General features: G+C 38.8%; 1 protein-coding gene across 2 annotated transcripts in view; it reads left to right on the top strand.

Annotated features, from left to right (window-relative positions):
• Positions 1-24756, top strand: part of LOC114466766 (guanine nucleotide-binding protein G(s) subunit alpha) — a 90676-nt gene extending 65920 nt beyond the window's left edge. Inside the window, exons 6-12 of one of the 2 annotated variants that reach the window (XM_028452483.1) lie at positions 13907-13961; positions 16076-16149; positions 16466-16524; positions 16644-16764; positions 18969-19099; positions 22033-22100; positions 22265-24756. In XM_028452483.1, the coding sequence (XP_028308284.1) occupies positions 13907-13961; positions 16076-16149; positions 16466-16524; positions 16644-16764; positions 18969-19099; positions 22033-22100; positions 22265-22411 (655 nt within the window). In that variant the 3' untranslated portion in view covers positions 22412-24756. Of the gene's footprint in view, positions 1-13906; positions 13962-14633; positions 14823-16075; positions 16150-16465; positions 16525-16643; positions 16765-18968; positions 19100-22032; positions 22101-22264 lie in introns of those variants that run through there. The other variant, XM_028452484.1, reaches the window with a different exon arrangement.
• Positions 24757-27250: the final 2494 nt, after the last annotated feature.

Genomic DNA, 27250 nt, shown 5'->3' with positions numbered 1-27250 from the left:
ATTTGAAAATAAGGGAAATTTTCAGGTGCCCACCATGATCCGTCCCACCCGCTCAACCAAGCTCCAGTATCCCTTATATTTTAGGATAGATGTACAAGAAGTCTAAAATACCCACTTATCAACCACTTACTGAATACAATTATGTGATTAGAATCTGGTAGGTCGACCTTTAATAACAATCCTACTAGGACTGGGCAATATGGACCAAAACTTATATCTCAATATATAGTATTTTCTCAAAATGGTGATATATGATATAAATCTCAATAATTTTATCAAATAAAGTCTGACCAGAAAGACAATTCTGGGTTAAATTTGCTGATGCAAAATGCCACACAGGGACATTTATTATCAAACAGCTGCACAATATGTGCACTCAGAAATCATCTAACTGAGCTTTACATGTTCTGAGAAGTAAAAGCAGTGACTCCTAAAACTAGTATTTTGTTTTATATGATTAATGAATTATTATAGTTTTCTATATCGCCAAAATAGAAAACTCGATACATCTTGAATCTCGATACATCGCCCAGCCCTAATTTTTAAATTATAAAACAGCCTAAATAAAAATATAAATGTGTATATGAAGCACATGTGTTTATTGAATATACTTATAATTTATATACAAGTCAACACATTGCATATTTACTGTTAATTTCACATTGCTTGTCTTTAAGTTAGACATTAACATTTTATTTTCATTATATATTTTTCTTTTAATTTCTCATGTTCACTCATGTGGTTCTCTGGTATTCACTAATGACTTATTAAACACATTTATTGCAGACTTTACATCATTTAAACACTTTTTAAAGCAGTGTATATTTGTGGTGCTTGCGATTGGCTGATTTTTCATGGTGACTTACGTTGTTCCTTCCGCTGTGGGAGACGTTAAAATCTCAGTTATTAACTGTGTGTGTTATGTGTAACTGTGGCCCGTCCTGCTGGTCTTTATGAAGATAAACTTTCTGTCACATTTCACCAGTTCTTTGTTTTTTTTCGCCGGTACTTCTTCATCCATCTCTTTTCTCAGGCCATTTCAGGTGGTAGTTCTCGCGCGCCTAGCGAGAGCGTTCAGTTTAGTAAGGCATCTTTTAATAATTATTATATTAAAATACGGGATATTTACGGGACAATACTAATAAGGGTAAATGGCGGGAAAGAGGGGTTAAATACGGGAGTTTCTTCGCCAAAACGGGATACTTGACAGTTGTTTTTCATTTTGAGTTTAGCAAAATAAAAAGCCTGCGTGTGACAAAAACATCCTAAAGTTTTGAAGTTTTCATGGCAACATTTTTGCTTGATGTCAATTGTACTTGGAACAAGTTTGATAACTGCTTACCTAAGTTTTTTTAAACTTTAAAATTAGTTTGAAAAGTACCTTGTCTTAAATTACCTTTTATCATTTTTTTTCCTATTTAGGGCTATGATTTTAATCCGGTAAGTTGTTTTACTTTACAAATTAGAAAGAATATTATTGCATCGGGGGCAGTGCCTCTGGATTGGCAGACAGGTGTGGTGGTCCCCCTTTTTAAGAAGGGGGACCGGAGGGTGTGTTCCAATTATAGAGGGATCACACTTCTCAGCCTCCCCGGTAAGGTCTATTCAGGGGTACTGGAGAGGAGGGTCCGCCGGATAGTTGAACCTCGGATTCAGGAGGAGCAATGTGGTTTTCGTCCTGGCCGTGGAACTGTGGACCAGCTCTACACCCTCAGCAGGGTCCTTGAGGGGTCATGGGAATTCGCCCAACCAGTCCACATGTGTTTTGTGGACCTGGAAAAGGCATTTGACCGTGTCCCTCGGGGATTCCTGTGGGGGGTCCTCCGGGAGTATGGGGTATCGAACCTCCTGATAGGAGCTGTTCGTTCCCTGTATGACCGGAGTCAGAGTCTGGTCCGCATTGCCGGCAGTAAGTCGAAATTGTTTCCGGTGAGGGTTGGACTCCGCCAGGGCTGCCCTTTGTCACCGATTCTGTTCATAACTTTTATGGACAGAATTTCTAGGCGCAGTCAGGGCGTTGAGGGGGTCCGGTTCGGGGGCCTCAGTATTGCATCATTGCTTTTTGCAGATGATGTGGTCCTGTTGGCTCCAACATACCGTGACCTTCAACTCTCACTGGATCGGTTCGCAGCCGAGTGTGAAGCGGCCGGAATGAGAATCAGCACCTCCAAATCCGAGTCCATGGTTCTCGACCGGAAAAAGGTGGAGTGCCTTCTCCGGGTTGGAGATGAGGTTCTGCCCCAGGTGGAGGAGTTTAAGTACCTCGGGGTCTTGTTCACGAGTGAGGGAAGGATGGAGCGAGAGATCGACAGGCGGATTGGTGCGGCGTCTGCAGTGATGCGGAGTCTGCACTGGTCCGTCATTGTAAAGAGGGAGCTGAGCCAAAAAGCGAAGCTCTCTATTTACAGGTCGGTCTACGTTCCAACCCTCACCTATGGTCATGAACTTTGGGTCATGACCGAAAGAACAAGATCACGGGTACAAGCGGCCGAAATGAGTTTTCCTCCGTAGGGTGGCTGGGCTCTCCCTTAGAGATAGGGTGAGAAGCTCAGTCATTCGGGAGGGGCTCAAAGTAGAGTCTCTGCTCCTCCGCATCGAGAAGAGCCAGATGAGGTGGCTCGGGTACCTAATTAGGATGCCCCCTGAACGCCTCCCGAGTGAGGCGTTCAGGGCACGTCCCTCCGGAAGGAGGCCCCGGGGAAGACCCAGGACACGCTGGAGAGACTATGTCTCTCGGCTGGCCTGGGAACGTCTCGGGGTCCCCCCGGAAGAGCTGGAGGAAGTGGCAGGGGAGAGGGAAGTCTGGGCCTCCCTACTGAGGATGCTGCCCCCGCGACCCGGAAACGGCTAAGCGGGAGAAGATGGATGGATTATTGCATTATAGGTAAAATTTTTGAATAATCAAAAATCTGTGTTTTTGCAGTTGCAAATCTGTGGCACATATGGTTTATTTATTGTTTATTTTCCAAATTTTAAACTTTACATCCACCTTTAAGACAAGTAGCCTCGTTATGCAGCTGAGACCTGTACTTACTTTATTTACTGGACCATTGTGCAAAATTTGATGATTGATTGTGCATGGGAAGTAGGATTTCTTCAAAAGAAGAAAGAATGAAAAAAAGAACATGCAGGATAACAAAAGGTTTCCCCTAAAAATTGTGATAATGATTCTGCAAAAAATAAATTGACATGAATGTTATAACCCTTAGTTTTAGTATCTATGAGCCTGATTGGCTAGCATATTGGTAAACATGGTTCATTGTTAGAATAAGGTAAAATTACAATGATTTGACATTGATTCAAAAGTTAGCTGAATCTTATAGTGCAAAGATTCACAACAATTTACATTAGAAAAGAGCTTTAAAGTAATTAAATAAAACATGTGCAGTAGGTGGCGATATGCACCTATTCAAGTTGGTTACAACAGCCAATAACCAAGAAAGAATAAGAACAATTAACATTCAAGATGAGAGCCATCATCCGTGAGGAACCCAGTGAGTACGTGTTCAGATACTGCTTCTGACAGTTTAAAACTAAGATAGTGTAAGAGTAGAGTGAAGTTACTCTTGTGTTCAAAACTTGAGAAGGATTCAAAGAGACAGAGTCAGAAGTTTTGCTTTGTTGAATTAATCAGTCAATAGAAAAACAGGCGCTCATCTAATACACAGCTGTGGATTGGAATGTGTGGGGATAAAAAAAATAGGCTGTCTGGAAATGTAATTTGCTGTTCTTGTTTTGTATAGGCCTCTGACATCAAATTATGTATTTTTTGATCATCTTACTGATATCCCTAAAAAATGTGATGAAAAAGAAATACTTCTCATGGGTGATTTTAAAATAAATTGGTTCGATAAACATGGTAGGAAAAAACTAAAGGAGATTACTTAAAAATGTAATTTCACACAAATGATTGAAAAAGCAACTTAGATTACTAAGACCTCTCAAACGCTCATAGACTTAGTCTTTACAAACAAAGCTGACTGTGTCAGTAAAGTTTAGAATTTAATAACAGGCCTTTCTGATCATAATTTCAAATTAGTTGCAAGGAAACGTTCAAAAGCACACTACCAAAATTTAAATAAGGTTGATTCTAATGATTCTATATTCTATATCCCCTGGAAAGATATCGAGCTGTTTCATAATGAAATAAGAAAGGTAAATTGGTTTGAAATGGTGAATGATAAAGACAGCAATGCAGCTTCTAGTGACTTGATAAAGATGTTTCAACAGCTTTTTTTTAAAAAACATTCTAAAGTGAAAAAGGTAAAGCCTAAAGGCGAAATCCATCTACCTTGGTTAAGTGATAATATTTGGAAGTTGATGAGAACTCGAGATTCAGCATTAAAAAAGTCCCATAAAATGGGACCTACAACTGATCGCCATTGGACTTTGAAATAAAGTTGTTCAACAGCTTTATTCCTTATTCTGATCCGCATTAGCTTCCACAAGGTGGTTGCTAGTCTTCCTGGGATCTATAAAATCTTAAATTTACATTTCAGTACAATTCAAAAAAAAAAGTAAAAAATACAATTCATATGTCAAAAATATTTACATTTGTAATGAATTACCAGTTAGTCTAAATATATAATGCATACGGTAATATACACATTACAAGCAATACAAATATTAAATGTGCACTTTATCTTGATGAGAATTCACTTAAAGAAAAACTGTTTTGTTTTCTTCTTAAAAGACACTTTGTTTTTTGTTGTAATAATGGCAGTTGAACATGAATTCCAAGCAGCAGCTCCTCTATAAATAACAGTTCTTTTCATAGATTAACTTGGGACAACTAGCTTTCCTAATGTTACTTGACGAGTCTCATGCATGTGGCAAAACCCACTGTATAAAAGTTTATCATAAAAAAATTTTGATTCTTTTTCCATTATTATTTGATGCATAAACATAAAAAACTTGCTTGCAGTTTGTCCTCTACCATTAACCAAGACAGTTTAGAATGCATGTCTTTCACATGAGTTCAATAAGAAGAGTGCAACACCACTCAAGCCGCTCTGTTCTGAGCAATCTGTAGTTTGTTCAGATGTTTCTGAGCAGAGTTTGACCATACGACTGGACTGTAGTGTAGATAACTTTGGATAACTCTTTTCAATACAGCAGGAGGACAGTAATCAGAGCATTTGTTTGCCATAGCAATGCCTTTTCTCATCATACTGACAGTGTTTAATGGACTTGGTCCACTAGTGCTCCCTCTAGTGTCAGATGTAGTACAGTAATACCAGATAGAGCCTTTTTGTTGGTAAATGCAATGCATTTGGTTTTGTAAATGTTCAGCATCAATTTGTTCATTTTTACCCATTTCTCAGCCATGTGTTTAGTTCATTCTGTAGAGTGTTGTTTAGTTCAGATATTAACAGGGTGGAAAAATATAATGTGACATCATCAGCATGCATTACAGATTTGGAATTTCTAATAAATAGCAGGTAAACATTTATGAAAATAGAAAATAGGAGTGGGACCATACAGCTTCCTTGTGGCAGTCTGCATGATAATGTTGCTATATTGGATAAGCTTCCATTGAAGAAAACTTGCTGGTGAAGCATTTATAGTCTTAAGACATTAACTAACTACAAAAACACATGATCACCCTTTAATATATGCTGTCTTACAATGAAACTTTTGTTGAAGAAAAAATCAATTGAAGCACAGTGAGATCTTTTACAAACTTATAATTATGTTAATCTATATTAGTTGCTGTTAATTTATCAGTGATCAGGTTCCAAATTGGAATAAAAAGAGTTTTAATTGGCCTATTTTATTTCCTAACTGAGCAGGTGCTTTGTTTCAGATTATTTCAATTTATATTTAAATGGATTTATTTGGACCATTGCCCTCTTTCTTAACTTATTATATGTATAGAAATAAAAAATAAAGAAAGTCATATTTAAGTTAAACATATTGATCTCCTAAACTTAATCGAATACTTATCCAGTCTATTAACACAGACATAACAGAAATTCCAGAATGACAGAGACCAGTAGGAGAAAATAACAGAAAGAACTGGGAAATAAATCAAGTCATGAGTATAAACAGAATTGGAACAAATCAGTAATGTAACCAGATGTTTTGTTCATTTATGCCTTTACTAATACAGAGTTCCCCCCCAGAAAACTTGCTTAGCCTGGTGATAAAGATAACACAATGACTATTGTGTTATTATAAGCCATTTATTAATGATACTTAAACGCAGAGTATTACAAAAAGGCACATTCTTGAAATACGGTTTTAACAAACACAAGAAAAATACTATTAAAATAAATAATATCAGTTGTTTCTCCTGGTAAGAGAGGTGAGATCGTGGTCCCAGACCTATTAAGCACTGGGGGAAACCTTGCAATATTTATATAGATTATTATTATCTCTTTAAAAAGCCCTGGTGAAATCAATAGACCATGTATCATGTATACAGTTCAGCCCTCCCGCCTTTAATTAGATGATTTAGGAGGGAAGGTTGTTTATAAAACATCAGGAGCCTCATGTATGTACAAAAGGTACTTGCGTCATATTTTGCAATTATTATTATCCTTATCATTATTATTAGTAGTACATAGCATTTTCCGTCTGTTTAATCCGCTTCCCACTTCTTAACACACCCACAGTCAAGCATGCAGTGAACTGTGTGTGTATATTCATTAAAGTTGCTTCACTCTTGAATTATCGCCGTCATGCATGTTACTGTCGATCTAAAAAAAATCTTTTTTTTTTCCGTGGCATTGGTTTTAAGAGCGCAGCCTTTTCTGATGACACTGAGGGGAATCCCCGGCATACCTGTCAAGTTTCCCGTTTTGGTCAGGAAACTCCCCTATTTTACCCCTTTTTCCCGCCATTGTCCCGTATTAGTATTTTCCCGTAAATATCCCGTATTTTAATGTAATAATAATTAAAATATGCCTTACTAAACTGAACACAGTCAGAACTACCACCTGAAATGGCCTGGGTGGCAGTTCTCACGAGATTAGTGCTGACAGCTGCAACAAACCCAGAAACAACTCAGAAAAGAGATGATGAATGAAGACGTTCTGGCGAAAAAACGAAGAACTCGTGAAAATACCTTAGAAAATGGGACAGAAAATTTACCTTCCTAAACAGTTACACGTTTTGTTAGATTAGTAACAAAGATTTTAGCGTCTACCACAGCGGAAGGAACAACGTAAATCACCATGAAAAATCCACCAATCACAAGCGCCACAAATATACACTGCTTTCAAAAAGTGTTATAGCAATATTTTTACCGCACAATCAATATGCTCGTGCTAAGTATCGATTTTTTTTTTTTGTCCAAACCTTTTCTGCTTTTTCACTAAAATGTGTAGGTAGGTCTTCGCAGAAATTTTGTCACTGTTTGTTGAAGGAACAATATGTGGTTTACTGGAATATTGGAATATTGTTTACTGGACCCAATATATTGTTTACTGGAATATTGCACTATAATGGTGTCACTGGTAAGAAATACCCGATTTTTTGTTTACTTGTTCGTTTACATTAGTATGTTGACATTTATTTACAGAAATGTTGCACTAAAATAGTGTCACTGTTCATAGGACACTTTTTCAATTTGTCTTTCAGATATAAAAATAAAATAACTTTTTTCTTTTTTTACTTAATCTTTTTTTTCTTATGTCATAGATTATCATAGATTGATTTATGACCAATATATCGATAATTGCAGTATCGTCATATCGTGAGATAATCATTATTGTGAGCTTTGTATCGCGTATCGTGAGGTACCCAGAGGTTCCCACCCCTCGTCTATATGATTCCTTAACTGATGAATTTAATGTAACCTAAACCTATTAAGATAATTTGTTTTAAATTAAAAAAAACATTTCTTAGTGGCATCTTATTAAAGGCGACCGTAGCTCAGGTGGTAGAGGGTCGTCTTCTGATCGAGAGGTTGGGGGTTCGATCCCAGTACCTGACTATGTGTCGAAGTGTCCTTGGGCAAGACACTGAAACCTAAGTTGCTCCCAGTGGTCGACTAGCGCCTTGCATGGCAGTCCTGTCCCACTGGTGTGTGAATGTGAGAGTGATTGGGTGAATGAGCTGATATGTAAAGCGCTTTGAGACTGCTTCAGTGTGGTGATAAAGCGCTATATAAATCAATTTAGTCCATTCCATTTAAAGTATCAGGGAGCACTGTTAAGTTACTATAAATAAAGTCAATCCACTCTGCTCATCAGTACAACAAATCCTATAATCTATCAAAGAACATACATGACATACTGTATGTATGATATCCAAAAATTATTCTAATTGTAATTTCAAAAACATCAAGGTATGACCTACAAGAAAAAGTATTTAGTCTGTAATTACAGTTGAAGAAAAATCCAAACCTCTTAATTTAAAAATATTTTAAAGAATAAAACAAAATTGGTATGTGTGTAAGCATGTATGTATAGTATATGTATGTTATTTTGTATATTATCTTATGTTCTTTCTCACAGTTTACTACAGTACAACCACACACACAGACACTTTCTTAATCACTTATTTCATTCATGTCAAGTAATTAGTGTTAGTGGTTAGTGGTTTATTCTTTTTCGTATGTTGGTTTGGACATACTGTATCTCTTCCCTCTTTTTTCTGATGAAAGATCATAAAACATTTGTTTAATGGGTGTTTATGTGTGTGTGTGTATATATATATATATATATATATATATATATATATAGTATATGGTAAATGGACTTGATTTATATGGTGCTCTATCCCCACACTGAAGTAGTCTCAAAGCGCTTCACAATATTATCACAGTATTTCAATTTGAATTACAAACTTTTGTCACAATTACCTATGACTGAGCAGCACATGGGTCAAGGATTGTAAATGGTATATTGACTTAATTTGTATAGTGCTTTATAACCACCGAGGTAGTCCTTAAGCGCTTCACAACATCAGCTCATTCACACACAAATGACACCAACTGCCATGCTAGGTGCTAGTTGACCACTGGGAGCAACTTAGGGTTCAGTATCTTGCTGCCCAAGGACACTTTGATACATAGACAGGTGTAGACTGGGATCGAGCCCTCAACTTCTGGATCAGAAGACGACAACCTCTGCCACGGTCAACCACATATATGTGAATTACATTGAGGTTTTCATAGATACAAAGATACAAAGTCATAACTACATTTTATCTATCTAGAAGTATTAGGCATAAGCATCTAGTAAAATTACATTAAAGAGAAGTAGTGAGAGGTTAGCAAATTACACTTTTGTGATGATGTACATATCAATATCTTCTGTTTATTTTTAATTTTCCTTTTTTATAGTTTGTTTTTTGAAATAATCACATTATACAGTCAATCAAACAACATTGGTACATTTTTGAGTAAATAATTTGTTTACTTATAATCCCCTAGAAAATAATCCATTCTTTTTTTCAATTGAATAATAAATATTTTTATTTTTTTATTTAGGGATGCACCGAAATGAAAATTTGTGGCCGAAACCAAATAAAATATAAATGCTTGGCCGAATACCGAATATCGAATGCGGTTAAGTTTTTCACGATTTTTTTTAATAGTGCATAAATAGCCTAGAATACATTTTTAGACATGTTTTTTTTCAAAGGAAACCCTTCAAATAAAACAAAACATGCATTTAAAAAAAAAAAAAACTTAAGTGCATTAAAGGGGAAGTATGATGAAATAAATCACTTTCTAATGGTTTTGTACAGTGATAAACATCCCATTAGCCTGATTCAGAGGGTCAAAGTTGAAAAAGTTGTTTCCTCTCTTCCTTGTTATTCCACATTTTGTAAAAAGTCAGCTTTAAGCGGGCGAGTTGGAATTTGCCCACGTTGGCAGGTGACGTCACCTAACACACCTCCTAGAATGTGAGCTCCTCCCTCTCAAACTATTTACCAGCTGAAACAACACTGCGGTTTAATATAGAATATATTATACTATATTGCCATATATGTAAATGTAAACTGCACTACTTTTTCTGCTGCCGATCGTGTTGGGAGTCACTGCTTGGAGCCAGGGACCCATTGTTTACACACATCAGCTGTTAGCACTCCGTGCTAATGCTACACCAGTTTATGCAGCGAGACCCCAGTGTAGTGTAAGGGGATGTTTACGGATTTGTGGCTCACAGCGCTAACAAACAACTCGGTTGTGGAATTGGACAGCTTCCAACTTTTACGCAGTCACGGACGACAGAGAGCGTTAAGCGGAAAGGAGAGAGTGCCTGTGTTTGTGTGGAAAGGAGGAGCTGCTGCTGGTGGTTCTGCAGCAACGTGCACACACTTTTCCGACTTAAAATCACTGCACGTTGTTTGATTGCGACATTGTATCACACGCTACTATTCGGTCTTGCTTTTAACTCACAAAACCGAAGGCCGAATGTTGCTTTTTTTGCAATATTTGGCCAAATATATTCGGCCACGAATATTTGGTGCATCCCTATTTTTATTTGTCGTAATTTGCCCCAAGCCAAATTTAAAAGATTGTAGTTACATAGAGCAAATAATTGTACAATATGTCATCCAATTAGTCGCTGAATTGTTTCAATAATCGATGACTAGTCAACTATTAAATTAGTCGTTAGTTGCAGCCCGAGACTCTACACATCGCACTAGCATTGAGATGGCATCAAGCAAAAGTAACCAATAAATAATGTAAATACAGTGACTAAAATGAAATGTCTATTATGAAAATAACCAATATCTTTCACGTTTTTCATGTTGTATGCTTGTCAATCACTGAATCCTCTGAGTTCCCTGGTTTTATCCCTTGGCCATGTTATTTATGTTAATTTATTTTACTTCTAAATGTGACTTGTTTTAAGATACATCAGAATTTAACTTAAGTGAAAACAATTGATATTATTTATTTTAATTGTATTTTTTTTGTTTGTTAAAACCGTATTTCAAGATTGTGTCTTTTTGTAAGACTCTACGATTAAGTATCGTTAATAAATTGCTTATAATAACACAATTTCAAAATTCCTTTTAACTTTTTTTTTACAAAAACATGGTGGGCCACCGGTGTGCTTTGGTTCAACTGTATTTTAGTGATACTCTAACATCTAATTTGTCCCATTGCTTACATACAGCCTGTGTTGTTGTTAGATTTAGATTAAGTTAAAAGAAGTTTTGAAAATGTTCCAGAAAATTGGTCTCAAAAAAGTTGACCTGTCAGTTATTTTTGTTATGGGTAAATGAGGGCTGTTGGATACAAGGATATTTAGTATATGATATATAATTATTCACTTCAACAGGAGCTAAAGAACCACTTCTTTCTAAACTGTTTATTAGCAGCTCCTTTTAGTAACATCTAGTGGCAATCTTGTGCTGTGAAACTAGAAATATTTGAAAATATTGTAATTTTTTTAAAATGATATTGTACCATAGAATGTGTACCAGTAGAGACCACGTTTTTGTGTGTGTTTAGGTATTAACTCAAATCAGTTTGGTAATAACTAGCTGATTGGTAATTTCCTTTAATTATGACATTTGATGCGTATCTCAGTGTGTGGGGCTAAAACTAACACCTCAGTAAGTTACAGCAATCCTAAATCTTTGTTGTTTTTTTGCTCACAGGCTCTGTAGCAGTTTGCAGTATTTTGGAGCAAACATGGCCGAGGTTGAGTTATCTCTATAGATCAGAGGAGGTTTGGTTTGAAGGAAGGAGTGTTTCAGCTCTGCTCTGGTGTCAGCTTTAGAAAGCTAAAATCCCCACCCCTTTACCTTTGGTTCATTTAGTATTTTTTGTATTTGCACCAGTTTGATGCAACGATCGTTAAAAAAAGACACCCCTGCCTTCTCTATCTCGCGTAGCTCAAATAGTATGATCCATTCTGGAGGACCCTCCCTTTTTTTCAGCACGCATTCACAAACTCATCCTGCTTCCTTTCTCTTTTCTAACTGTGTCCATTTTTGTCTGTGTGTGGGGATGGGCACATCTGTCTGTTTGCGTGTCTGTCTGTGTGTCTACTCTCTGAAGCTACTCCAGCTGCACAAGATCAGGAGCTGATAGACTATTAATAGTGTCTGTGGTCGAGTTCCTATGGTAACCATGCTGCAGGCCAGGGAGCTGTCGGGCTATTTATGAAATGTTCTTTGTAATGATTCACACAAACACGGAGAAAAAATCTTTCTGAAATAAGTTTATATAATAGCCTACAATAATATATAATAAAGATTTTACATAAAATGTTGAAGAAATAAATGTATATGTAAAGTTCATCAACCATTGATCCCGCAGGTCGGTGTGTGTGGGTGGGTCGGTGTGTGTGTGTTGACTCGGTCCAAAATGGGGCGTAGGGCAAGTCATAATTTTATCACCTTAGTTTGAGTTCAGAGCTCAACTTCTGATCTGCTCCAAACAGCCTCTGGTGCAGTTGCATGATCAAACCACTTGCGGGTGCCCTTACTTGAGTAGAGACATCACTAGGCAGAAAAACAGAAACCCGAAGAAGAGGCTCTCAACAATGGCTCAAAGCGAGTGAGTGCGCAGAGACTTCTGGCTTCTCTGTTTGTTCTTTCACAACATTCAACAATGGAGCAGCAACAAGTTGATGTGCTCTTGGTGAAGCACTGTTTTTCTTTCCCATCATCCTTTGGGCTCTACGTCATTGCCAATACTTTCTGGTTTGATCCACTCTGTGGTTGTGTTCACTGCTCTCCTAATTGCTCTAGACTTCGATTTGAAACGCTCTGAGACGACAAAAACAATCGCTCTATAATTCGCCTGTTTGATCCGCTCTAGACTGTTCACCCTGCCCACAAAAGGCAGAGTATCCGAGCAAATGAATCCTGCATTTTAACTGCTCTAGGATTCATCGGTGTGAATGCACACTAAGTTCACAATACAGTAAAGCAGTGGTTCTCAAGCAGAGTTCGATCGAACCTCAGAGGTTCACTGCCAAAACCTCAGGGTTTTGGCAGGGACAGGTCCGGAGTTTCTAATTAGGACTGGGAAAATTCTTGGTGGGCCAGTCTGATGTTTGGAACGCGGGATTTACCGTAATTTCCGGGCTATAAAGCACACTGTTTTATCGGCCGTATTACAATAATTTTGCAATTTTTTAAGAAAAATCCACACAAATGCCGCAACCTAACATAGGTTGCCCTTCAGACAACTCGGCCAATCAGAATGGGCGGGTAGGTAGGCTGCTGTACTCAAGTTAGGTTTCACGGAAGCGTCCGTGTTTCAACTAAGTTTCCTTTACTACATGAAGTCACCTCCTCACTGCCCCACATCTACATATCAGTCCATTTACAGCTTTTTATGGTCACTTTTTACTGGAACCAGACTGATACACCGCATCGTCCACTCTTCTTACCGTGAACTACCGCGGAGCGATCACAGCAAGGTGGACTCTGAGTCAGGATACGGACGCAATCGCTTCTGAACAAATCCAACGTGGTGATTTGGCAACTTTATGCTGTTATGCTACTATTACAAACTGGCTGAATTTTACTGCATTCACACTGCTGCTGCTGCAACACCTAGTATGTGTTGCATTAGCTAGTTTAGATTTTTGCAGGTATTTTTAGGGCGACCGTGGCTCAGGTGGTAGTGGGTCGTCTTCTGATCGAGAGGTTGGGGGTTCGATCCCAGTACCTGACTATGTGTCAAAGTGTCCTTGGGCAAGACACTGAACCCTAAGTTGCTCCCAGTGGTCGACTAGCGCCTTGCATGGCAGTCCTGTCCCACTGGTGTGTGAATGTGAGAGTGATTGGGTGAATGAGCTGTTATGTAAAGTGCTTTGAGACTGTTTCAGTGTGGTGATAAAGCGCTATATAAAATCAAGTCCATTTACCATTTACCATTTTTGGTTCTCTGTTGCTCAAAGTTGTTATCTGAACACATAATCAAGAATGAAAGTGTATTCCTATTGGCATGTTATAAATGATCATTTTTTTCTCTCCACAGCTTTCTAGATAAGATCGACATTGTGAAACTGAATGATTACACGCCAACAGATCAGGTGGGTAAACCCCTACATAATACACTCAAAGTTCACTGTACTGGCACATTTGTGTGCTTGTCTTGTGTATATGCAGTTTTGTGTTGTGTGAACTACTGTACACTTTACACTTTAAAAGTATTTGAAGTGGTGATGTGGAATCCACAGAGCCATTCATAAACCTCAGATCAGAAAGGTTTTTATTTCGCCAAGTACATTTTAAAAACAATACAAGGAATTTTATTTGGTAATTAGTGCGAAGAACAGAAAAAAAACCTAAAACAACAATAATATTAACAATGATAAATATATACAAACACTTCATATAAGTGCTAGAGGTAATATTTTCTTTATGGAGGCAGTGATAGGAGGAAGGGAGGGGGGTGAGGGGTTGTTGTCAGTGGGCGACCAGGGCTGTGTTCATGAGGCTGGTGGCAGAAGGAAAGAAACAGTTTTTGTGTCTGGAAGTTCTGGTCCTGATGAACCTCCATCCAGAGGGGAGAGTTTCAAACGGTTTGTGTCTGGGGTGGGAGGGGGCGGCCACAATCTTCCCTGCATGCCTCAGAGTCCTAGAGGTGTACAGGTCATCAAGGAAGGGCAGATTGCAACCTTCTCTGCAGAGTGGATGACACGCTGCTGTCTGACCATGTCCTTGTCCGTAGCTGCAGTGTACCAGATGGTGATGGAGGAGCGGAGGATGGACTGGATGATGGAGCTGTAGAAGTTCACCATCATCTTTGTTGGCAGGAAGTACATCCTCTGCTGAGCCTTTTTGATGAGGGAGCTGATGTTCAGCTCCCACTTGAGGTCCTGGGTGATGATAGTCCCAGGAAGCAGAACGACTCCACAAAGCTCACTGTAGAGTCTCCCAGTGCAATAGGGGTGAGGGGGGCTGGGTTCTTCCTGAAGTCTGCTATCAAATCAGATAGGTTAGGTTTATCAGGAGTGATCACACACAGGACTCTGAGGCTGACAGCTGACGTGACACACACAGACGGCCAGGGAGAGAGAAAGAGAGCTGAAACACTGCAGATTAAGTAGAAATCAATAAACGGCACAAGGTTGCCAAATAACCATGTTATGTTTGTTTAGAAGCGAACGTGTCCAGACTCTGAGTGAATGTGATCGCTGCTGAGTCGATGGTGCACGGGAGCGGAGGGAGCAGTATATCAGTCTGGATCCAGTAAAAAGTGACCATAAAAAACTGTAAATGAACTGACATGTAGACGCTGGGCAGTGAGGAGCAGAACTTCATGTTGAGATGGAAACTTGTACGTTGAAACTAAAAATACTTCACGGAAACCTCCGCGGAAGTACAGCAACCCGCCTACCTGCCCTTTATGATTAACCGAGTCGTTTGAAGGGCACCCTCATCAGCCAGTTGGGTGCAGCCTATGTCACGGAGCTGCCTTTATACTAATTTTTCTTAGAAAATTGCTAAATTATTGGAATGCGGCCAATAGCGGTATGTTCAACAGCCTGGAAAATATAGTACTTTTGGGTCCTCCTGACCAACCAGTTGACAGCAATGCTCTAAACAGCTACTGAATGTTGAACATTTTTGAATGCTACAGATTTGAATCTATTTGTTAAGATTGCATTAAAAAAGGATCTATTTTTTTCATACATAGAAGTTCAAAAGATGTTGGGAATTCTTTAAACCAATTTTTTAGAAGGAGTGGGCATATTTAAATTGTCATCCATGGTGAAAGAGCTGAGAAACGCCTTGAGTAGAATGCAATCCAAGCAAATGATTTGTTAAAGACTTAAAAGATCAGGTGTCTCTGAAACCCAGTTTTAAAAAAGTGCTCATTATTCTTGCAGTCTTGAAAATAATTAACTTATTCAGCAGCTGACATTGAGTATTGTCAACTAACTACGTACTGTTTAAACATATAGAGAAATTGTGATGCATTCAATGCATTAGACAAACCTCAAGTAGAGAGTGAAATAAAAATTATACTGTATATTCTGTTGACCTACGGTGCCATAACTACCAAAAATGACTCTGTGATAAACCACCTCTGTGTGATCTACATATAAAGAGCTACAGAAATCGGGTTAAGATTGCTATCAATGTTTATATGCAAGTTGTTTGCAGAATGAAATGTGAACATGTTTATTTATATTACCAGGATTTGCTGCGTTGCAGAGTGTTGACTTCAGGGATCTTTGAGACAAGATTCCAAGTGGACAAAGTCAATTTCCAGTAAGTAAAAGCACAAAATATCTATTCACATTTAGGTCAGGTGGAAACAGAAGAGGATAGTGACATGACATGGCATTGGTTAAGGTATCATCAGCTGGCTGGTTCAGGAACCTCAGATCTGGCATTGTCAGCAAAGGCAGAGACATTATTATTATATAGCTTACAGCATGAATGCAAGGGGAGTAGCAATGGAAGAAAGAAGGAAATGGGAAGTGAAGTTATGATCAGATTTATGGATCCAGTCTCTGATTGCAATGTACCATTTCTCCACACAATAATAGTGGATCACTTTATTTTCACTCTGTCTCCTTTACAGCATGTTTGATGTTGGCGGTCAAAGGGACGAACGCCGGAAATGGATTCAGTGCTTTAATGGTAACCATGTTCATTTCCTGTCACTGTCCTTCCACTCAGTCCTAACTGTATCATTCATCACACCTTCTTTCTCTCTCTCTCTCTCTCTCTCTCTCTCTCTCTCTCTCTCTCTCTCACAGATGTAACTGCCATCATCTTTGTGGTGGCCAGTAGCAGTTACAACATGGTGATCCGAGAGGACAATCAGACCAACCGTTTACAAGAGGCCCTCAACCTATTCAAAAACATTTGGAACAACAGGTGACATGAGATTCTCGCAATCTATGTTTATGTAAATCAAACCAATGTCATGAAATCCCTGTTTAAAAAGAATTCTCAAAGTCTTTACACCAGGGGTGTCCAAACTAAGACCCACCATCTATTTTTAATTGGCCTATGGAGGAGATTACAATATATAACATTTATGGCCCCAAACATAAAACGTGTTGGTACGACATTTCCTGGTTCTAACACTAGACGAGCTGCTATGACCAAGGAAGGTTATCCAATTAAGAAAATTAAATAAAAAAATAAGCCTCTTATGTCCTTATAGGATAATGCCATGATTTGCACCCAATTTCATGGATCTCAGGATCAGGAAAAGTCAGCCAAACCATCTAATCCTTTTTGTATCATTTGTCAAACTGAACAGGTCTGAGACAAGCTGTAAGTGATATGGTACAGAACTCTCTCTCCTGGTCAGTTCTGTTCAGACTGCTCTAAGCAGGCTAGATACCACAGCACACTGATAGCACACACCAAAGTATCTGCCTGAGGAGACTCTTTAATGTTTTCAACCAATGGGAAGCAATGCGCGAAGCCAGTTAGATCTGGCCATTACGTGTGAGGTGCCCATGCATCAAGGTGTGCTTGGGAGATGTTTTTTTAGGCGCGGTTTCTATGAGGCTGAAACCTGGAGGAGGGGCAGTGAAATGTGCAGTTCAGGATGTTTGGCTTTATAGTGGTCTGTTGTGTGCGTGCGTTTGTGTGTGTTTCAATATGCGTCTAGGTGTAGGTTATGGTGTTCGTTTCAATATTTCTACATTATAGCAGCTTGAGTCATCTGTGGCTCTTATTTTATACCTTCTTAGCTGTAAAAATACAAAAGTTCCCTTTTTTTTGCTGATGATATGGTACTTTCCGTGGAGTCCAAGAGTATGACTGTACGCCCAACCATTCAAAAGTTATTGCTGTTTTAGTGTCCGTGGTGCCACATTTGGGAATGCCTGGACACTGCCAGCTAAAACAAGCTGTGGAATTTGCATGTAGGTGGCACCTTATATACTCTGCTCTGATCTTGTTTTCAAGCCAATGCGCATTACAAAATTTTAACTGTTTATGATAAGCCAGGCAAGGATGGAAATGTTTGTACTCATGTTCTACAATAACAATACTACAATAACAGTGTTCAAAATTATTTGATCCCCATTCCATCCCCATGCATGTGCACCAATGGGTTTAAACAGTTATCGTTCCAATTTGGCAATGTCTTGGACAAATCGAAGGGTGTACCTTAGAGGTAGGGTAGGCGATTTTTAAAAGCACGCATGATTTCGAATGTAGCCTCCCCTCCCCCAATTTCCACTGCATGTGGCTCCACTGCGTTACGTCACCGCCGCGTCACCGGAGCTGATAGGTTTCCACTTTAGTCTATCTGTTAATTTCCACCGGGTCCGCTGCAGTGCATCTGCTCCTTCCCAGATGCGGTAGTCCGGTGCCCTCCGCCAGATATACGCAGGGCTTCTATTTCTGGCGGACACTGGAGCACAACGCATCAATCAGCACAGAGCAAATGAAGCTAAACAGGAAATTAAGCACGTACTCCGCAATAAAATATCGGGTTACTTTTCAAAATAAAACACTTCAGATTATATTTCAAGTAAATACATCACCAAAACGTCATAATGTGTAAAAACAAATTCACATCCACTATATTGATTCCTCTCATACTGTAATTCACACGTAATCACGTGATATAACGAGTTGTAGTCTCTATGAAGAGAACCACAAGACCATATAAACAGTTTGTTGTGTCCTTCGAGAGGAGCAGAAGTAAGTGTGTGCGCGTGTGCGCATTATGTACACACAGACAGCTAATGCAACACAAATGGGACACACCTAAAATGATAAGTGGACATATTGGTTAGATATAAGTATAACATATAACAGATTCTTGAAAGTTGAGGATGGGGGACCAAACAGAGAGAGGTTCTGCTCCGTAGTGTTGAGTGGTGATGGCTATGTTTTTCAGAGAGAGTTCTGTGAGTAAATTCTTCCAGTGTGTGGCGGTGTTAATATTTTTTTTAGATTGCCAGTTAATGAGTATTGTTTTCTTGTTGATGAGTATCCAAGTTTTGAAGGAACCTCCACCTGGCTTCACTTTTGCCTGAAGACTATTTTACTGACCACAATGTCTATAATCCTCAATGTTGTTGTTGTAACAGAGAGTATTTGGATCTTTTCAGGTGGCTGAGGACCATTTCTGTCATCTTGTTCCTAAATAAACAGGACCTGCTTGCAGAGAAGGTGCTGGCAGGGAAATCCAAAATTGAGGAATATTTTCCTGAATTTGCTCGCTACACCACACCTGATGATGGTGAGGACCAGTTTGACCTCATTTTTTTTAATTATTCTTGTTTTTAATGAGAAGTAAAAGAGAATTGGGTTGGTCATGTTTTCCAAATTTTCTAAAAAGCTTTTCAATTAATATCACATGGGCCAATATTTAATGACACATCTTGATATTTAAGATTATAAACAAGCAACAACAAAACAAAAATAGAACTAGATTAAAAACAAGCAACATCATCTTACTTTTGATCTGAAATACTGTAGATTAATAAGTTTGCAGTGTGATGTTCTGTCTTTACCTTTTGAGCTGTTGTACAGATGCACACCTTGCAATATACATGTCTGAAATGCTGCAAATTTACTTGAGCTTGCACTGTAATGTATTAGCACTTGGCTGTCTTTAACACAGGAAGGTGGCAGGGCATTAAATTATGTGATTTAAATGGCTTTAAATCACTTAACCAGTGGTGACTAAAGTCTTCACTAGTTAAGGGTCACATTAATGCTGGGCGATATATCGATATTTTAATTTACATCGATTAGGAATGTGCAATATTTTATGTTATGATTTATCGTCAAAAACATTCTCATTGGTAAGAATATGTCATCCCACAATATAAATGATAAATTCTCATGTCAAAATTAGCGAGGACCACAGGAATGCCCAAAAAAATCATGTTCCAAGGGCCAAAGTTGCTTGTTTGTTGTCAACAACTTATTATTCTCTGGAGCGGAGCGCTGTTTACAGAAGCTCTGCCGTGCACTGCCACCGCCCCCCTCACAAACCGCCGTCTCTATGTGTGGGGCGCTCGTCTCATCTACCTGAAGCTGCCGTTCAGCGATACATCATGGATCGCTACTTGGTTAAAACCAGATAACCATCCAACAAAGTGAACCGATTCAAATTCCTTCGTCAGATCCACCCAAAGTCCCACAAACACGGGGACAGAGATGAACCTGTAGCATCGATTATGAACTGGAAACTCAACTAAAGCTAACTAAGCTAAGCTAACCCACCGACACACAGACTGGGCTAAGAGCTAACGCTAACTACTCCATATAATGAACAAATCAAGTAAAAAGAACACATCTTACTGTCATAAAACCACAGAGAGCCATCGATTTGTTTATGACCAGATTTAACACTTGTATGGAAGGATAAAAGCTAAACATGTCACACGTTGTGAAATAAATGTTAGCATAAATAATAATGTCACTATTAATCCGTCCCAATTTGTGAAACGCAATATTTTTAATTATATTTCACGTGTTCACAGACAAAGCTGGTCCCATTAGACTAATGTAACTATTGAAATTATCACACCTAAATATACTGAATGATTAAATCATCAGCTTGATCTGGTTTAATTATAGGAAATCAGAGAAATATTTATCAATCATAACTTTATGTAACTCATTATCAAATATGAAATAAACAAGATGCATCAGCAGTAAAAACACTATTGGAGTTATTTGTGCTTTTTTTTTTTTTTTTTTTTTTAAACGATTTTATTTCAAGTGAGGAAATAAATGAATTACATATAATAACACTAATAGTAATCCACATACACTAATATATTCCATGAAATATCAGCTCACGAACCCTTTGAGTCAGCAGCTTTTTAATGTGTCTATTGTTGATGTGTTGTATTTAAGATTTATTTGTGTTTGTAAAGGACCTGTTTACACTAAGTTCTGATTTTTTTTATTTATTTATTGTCATTTTCATTGTTATCGTGATAAATACCAGAAATTATCGGGATAATTTTTTTTGTCAATATCACCCATTGATACATTTTTGCGTTAAAATAGCAATGCATTTATTTTCATTGGCCGTAAGTCTGCACCTATTTCTCCTCTTCCTATCCCATGTCCATGTCTCGCATACACAGCCACTATGCTCCGCCTCCCTTGCGCTGACGAACCACCCCTTCTCCTCCACTCACTCACCTCTGCAGCGACAACATGTAGAAAGAGTCCGCCACCGAAGAGTCTTTTAGTAAAAAAAAAAAAAAAAGAATTGTTCAATAATTTGGAAATGGCTTGGCTTCAAAATGTCAGTTTAACGGCAGCAAAGTGTGCTTTGTAAGGAATGTCGAAAAACTGTTTCAACTAAGGGTTCGAGCACAACAAACCTACCATAGAGTGCAGCACGAGGAGTGTGTCAGACTACGTGCAACACCTGTGACCCAGACCACAAAGCCTCCCCAGCCTGCTTGGCCGTAAACAAATCCTGCTGCAAGCTTCACGGCCCACGGTGTACCCTACGAAAAACGAGTGAAAAGTAGCATAATATTACCAAAGCTGTGGCTTACCATATCGCTAAAGACATGGTCCCCATAATAAAGTCTAAGACATGCTCAGTAAAACACTGTGCAGGAGTGAGTGTGCGCGTGCTGTAGAGATCCAGAGGTCTCCGAGGGTTGATAACGTTGTAAACAGGACTTAAAACAATTTGTTACTGTCACACTGCATGTTTATTTTATGCAGGGGAAGCTCAAACAGTGGTTGTCGTTTCAGATGGGACGGTAACTTCATCCATGCCCTCAGTACAAATCAGGAAGTAGGCAGGTCTAAACTCTGACCTTACATTATCATGGCCCTGAAAGGGTCAGTCCTCAGAAAGCGATTATTACAGCACGTGTGTTAGTAGGGGTAACTGTTTATATTTTCTCTATGCCACTTTGGTTAATAGTATCTGGAAAATTCACAATTGTCAGTAATAATAAATAAATCCCAATTACATCAAAGAGAAAACATCAATATAGAGTATTGCCATTCTGGTTTGATTGTATGCATCAAAGCATATATCAAGATATATATTGTGTATTGTGATATCGCTTGAAAATATCAAGATACTTTTTAAAGCCATATTGCCCAGCCCAAGGTCACATACTGTATGTCTGAAGAGTGCTTTAGCATTAGTCTGATTTCATTATTCTCTTTCTGTCTTAACAGCAACACCAGAGCCTGGAGAGGATCCACGTGTTACAAGAGCAAAGTACTTCATTAGAGATGAATTCCTGGTAGGTGCGCAAGCACTGAAGTAGTTATCAAATCAATGAAATTAACCCGAGATTTTGCTTATTTTTACCACTATGATAAGATGCTGTTCGACCTTAGTTCCTGTGGTTCCATTTGCATTGATGGTCAATCAATAGAACATTTTTCTTATTTTCTTCTTGTACAGAGGATCAGCACAGCAAGTGGAGATGGTAGGCACTACTGCTATCCTCACTTCACCTGTGCTGTGGACACAGAAAACATCAGCCGCGTCTTTAACGATTGTCGAGACATCATCCAGCGGATGCACCTGCGGCAGTACGAGCTGTTGTGATGGGAGAGGAAACCATTCGGGCCAAAAACCTGGAAAAAAGCAGATTCCACTTTAGAAAACTTCAGAGTTTCCGAACTTCCCTCTTCCACAAATATGTTTCAGCTTTTGTAACTGATCGGAGGGGGGAGGTCAGGGCAGAAACACAAACATTTAGAGTTAAAATCGCCATGATGCAAACTTCTTACTGGATGTAGAAAAAGAGCTGTTTTAATGAAGGGTTTGGAGGGGGTAAAGGCACACAGACTCTGATTTTCACCTTCAGCCATACACCTCAGCATCTCATGTGTCTACTCCATCATGTAACGTATGTTCCACAAAATGCTCTTTAAAACCCTTCAATGGTTTAAACTGGGTTTCCTGCACTAAGAGAGCTTCTCTTCCAATGCAACTGGAAATGAAGTATTTGTTGGATTACTGCAAGAAAAGAAAAAAAATGTTTCACAGAGGTGTATAAAATCAGAAAAACAAAAACGAAACACAAGCACTGTGCTCAGGACTCCAACTGAATACACCAAACCTTGCTGTCACTTCAGTCTTCAACCACAACCTCTGCTTGCACACAGAAACGTATCAAAGCTGCTTTTGCTGGACTTAACAAACTGAGGAGAATAATCAGAAAGCATCCTTTTGTGGAGTTGAGTGCCAAGCTTGTTGAAATGCCGATGAATCATCCTGAACATCATTTTGGTGTCAAAAGAACAGTCTGGAGGAAGGACGACTGCACAAAATGTGGGTGTTTCTCAATTGTTTGATTCAGGACAGAGCCAACCGAGTTCTCTGAAGTTTAACAAGGATGACGACGACTTCTCTACGACACACCTGACTTTGCCTTGTTGTCAGTGGAGCAAAAACAGCAAGAAGGATATATTGAGTTAAAAAAAAGATACAAAAATGCCAACTTTTCTGGAACTGAAATAGAGGAAAAAAGCTTTTCCTTCTGCAGTAGGAAAAAAAAGTTAAAGCAAATTCATCATGTTTTGTCTTCACCACAGCATTTTGTCTGTGTAGACCTCTGTGCCCTGTGCACCCACACTCATTACTATTTTATCTTGCCTTGTTTTCAGCTTGTTTCACTTTTTTGCCCTTATTTTCTTCTCCCGTTTCTTGCAACACCTTTCCCTTTTCTGCACTTTTAAATCCCCTCTTTTGTTTTAAGAGTAAATAAAATATAATCACAGAATATAAGAAAAGAAGGCTATATTTTCCCTTTTTTTTTTTAAACCCATGGTCAAGCTCATCTTGCCATTCCTCCCTCCAAACCTGCTCCTTCCTCCCTGATCTATCGCTTTTTTGTATGTCTGTCTTTACTTTAATGCTGAGCTATTATTCTTGTACAGACTGTAAAATGTATTATTTTGTACAACTTTATTGAAAAAAAAAACTTTTAGAAGATCCCTGTGCCTTGATCACGACTGTACATGTGTAATGAGCTGAAGTGGGCGTCATACTGCGCTGTGTAGCTTGGCCAATCCCCCTCCTTATCCCCTGCCCTCCTACACATCCTCCCTCTCACTTTCTCTTTCTGTCCTGATAACTTACGACCATTTGTAGCTCTTGATTTCTATTCCTCTTTCCATACTCTTTTTATGATTTAAATGTCTATTTTTGAATCCATATACCCTGAAAAGATAATTATATATAATGTATATGGATGTTGAAAAGTATTTTAATAGATTCAAAGACTCCATGACAAATTGTGCACTCTGCAGTGTGTATATTGCTATAACTTCAAACATTTGAACTAAAGTTGAGTTTAGGTTTTCTTCTGACAACTGCAAAGAACATTTTTGAAAGGTTGAAAAAAAAAACACGACGGATGCAAAACGTCACTTGTTTCTATACAAACTGTTTTGGGTTTTTTGCTACAAAAGGACAGAAATCCATAAAAAAAGTTTATTTGGGTTTCTTTTCTGATCAGGGGGAGGGGTCCTCCTGCCGAGCTTTGCACAGTAGAGGCGGCCTGTACAGTATTAGCATCTTTTTAATTTCAGTGCCCTAGTCTTCATTTAATGTGTTCCTCAAATATGGGTCTGAACTTTATGAACAGGAGCTCTAAGAAATAAAGGTTTTTTTGGGTTTTTTTTTTTTTGTGCAAACACTCACCGGTCTGTCTTTCCACCTAAATGCACATCACTGCTACTCAACACTTTCTGTGTATGAGCTGCAGAATTTTTATACTTCAACCGACATTTTCATCATCTCGAATTGTCACTGTCAATTCATGGCTAGAGGAAGTGAGACTTCCTGCTCATTTTCCAGTCATTTCCTGTGTTCGCTCTGACCACTGGGAAGGTGGGTAACTGATTTTTAGAAAATCAAAGATGAATAAAATCTATTCAACAAAAGTTTGCCTTCAATGAAAGGTTTCATAGCAAAATATTTTCAAGGATTTTAGGGACATTTCTTTTACCTGATGGTTTCTTTATTTTTCAGATTATAGACAATGACAGAAAAAAAACAAATCATTTATGAACTCAAACATCACCTTAAATCTTTATAGTCCATTATGTGCCTGCGTCATAAAAAAAATCAACACCCATTTTTGAAGGAATGTTTAAAAGTCTTTCAGGGTTTCCTGTTTTTCCTAAACCTATCAGCATTTGTAGTAGTTTTTTTTAGGAGAGACAGAACAGAGAGCATTGTTACAGTTAAAATAAAAATAGCAACCAGTGCCATGTCCATGGGCCATCTAGCCAAAGGCTAATTTGTAGACCCGGTCCCCAACATAAAACAGACATGATCTCCCTTATCAGAGAAAAAGCACAAAGTGGCACAATTTGTGCAGCACTTTGTTAAATGTGCCTGTGTGGCATTTTGCATCTGCAAATTTAACCCAGAATTGTCATTTTGGTAAGACTTTAAAAGTATCAAGATTTACAGTGTGAATCACCATTTTGAGAAAATATTGATATGAATTTTGGCAGTAGCGGAAACAAATCAGAGCAGGGGCAGGGCAAATGACCGGGCCCTTTAAACCCAAACAATAAAGCTCATAACATCATTTTACAACATACACATGCCCGCAATAGCGGGGCTTTCAAGCTTTGGCACCACGGAGAGTGACTGTCATTTTGTAGTACATCAAATGAACATGAAGTATAACAAAAACATTAGGATGGTCACTAACACAAATTCAAAGCATCTTAGCACCACAAATAGTAACCGCTTTTTAACCATTTCAACTCAGAGCCTGTATCAGTAGCTATGAAGTTCAGTAAAACTGGAACAGCGACCCACATGTTCACAAACACTATTTCAATATGAAATACTATAAACCTACTCACCACTATTTGAAGGGCATATGGCGAGCCTTGCCTTACGTGAACTTTGTATGTCAATTTCCTTTGCTCTCTCGTTCTCTATGGACAACATGGCAAGTTTCAATCTCTCCTGTCCCACTGTGCTCCTCAACTGGGTTTAATGACTTTTAACTTGAAGAATGAGCGAAACACGTGACTGATGTACGCGCACATACTCTGCAGGTGTAGAATCCATGTTGTTTATATACTGTATGTGATGCTTGAAAAATGGCAATGAATGAACCGCTGTAAAGGTTCGTAAATAGTTCGGAGAATGTAAAAAGCTTGTCATTTGAGGACGCGGCTGCTTATTTGAGGAAACTCATTTTAAGGTGAACGATTGAGGGACCCATGCAGCATTCCTGACAACGAAGATGATCCGATGTTCACTGGCCAGACATTTATACATTTCTAATAGAAAAACCCAGTGTATAAACGAAAGAAAACCTAAAAGTATTAGGTCGCTAGATGTTTATAACTCTTCTGAACGGGCAGGTAGGCGGTCTGCTGTACTCCTGTTACCTAAAGTTTCCGCGTATTTTGATCAGTTTCAACGAATGAGTTTCCATCTCTACATTAAGCAATTTCCCCCTGGGATTAATAAAGGAATTCTGATTCTGATTAAGTCTCCTCCTCACTGTTCCATGTCTGTATATCAGTCCATTTACAGCTTTTCATGGTCACTTTTTACTGGATCCAGACTGAGATAGCGCTCCGTCCGCACCATCACCTCAGCAGCCGTGGTAGAGGCTCCTAAATAGGGTCGTACCGCCGTCCCAGCCCCCCCTGAATTTTGGTCCATAATGTCCAGCCCTACTTGATTATATTATTATTTGACATTGATAAAATACAAATACATTTATTGATCTTACTGTGAGCTTTTAAATCCTGCGTTGTTACCAAGCGTATATAATATCAGCATAGAGTGAACTGTACTTTCACAGCCACCAATTTTTGGTTTTAGTCACTGACTACAAACCTCAGATTTACTGATCTAAGGACAGTGTGCCAGCAAATGTGCAAATTCAAGAAAAAAAGATGATTACTGTCTGTAGCGTTTAATTCCCAAAATGTGCATTACTCCCTCCAATTGTAAACCCACCTCATCACCACCACCCCAGGGGGACGGCCTCTGCCCCCCCCCCCCTTTGTCTGGGGGCCGATGGGTGGGTCCAGCAGAGAGGATGGCCTGTAAAGCCTCTGCAGCCTATGCTCTGAATCCTCGGAGGTAATGATCATGTCTGGCTGAACAGATGTTTTAACAATGTGTTGAGGGAACTTCAGCTATTTTCCAAGGTCAACCTGGAGTTTCCAGTCGAAGACTGAATACCAGATGAAATGACCTGCTGGCCAAATTCACTCAACAACAAGAGCAACGCTAGACTCTGATGTGGAGGAAGACAAGTGTAGCATCTCAAGTATTCAGCTGGACTATTGTTTGCTGTGCTATCGCCCGGAGCACTCAGCATAGGGAGAACATTGTGATCAAAGCACAGAGACGACAGGTGGTCACAGCTCTACCACAGCAGCGTGTAAACAC

This window comes from Gouania willdenowi, chromosome 7 (genome assembly GCF_900634775.1).
Source record: "Gouania willdenowi chromosome 7, fGouWil2.1, whole genome shotgun sequence".
In the NCBI taxonomy this organism is placed as follows: Eukaryota; Metazoa; Chordata; class Actinopteri; order Blenniiformes; family Gobiesocidae; genus Gouania; species Gouania willdenowi.
This window is presented reverse-complemented; position numbering and strand designations above follow the sequence as displayed.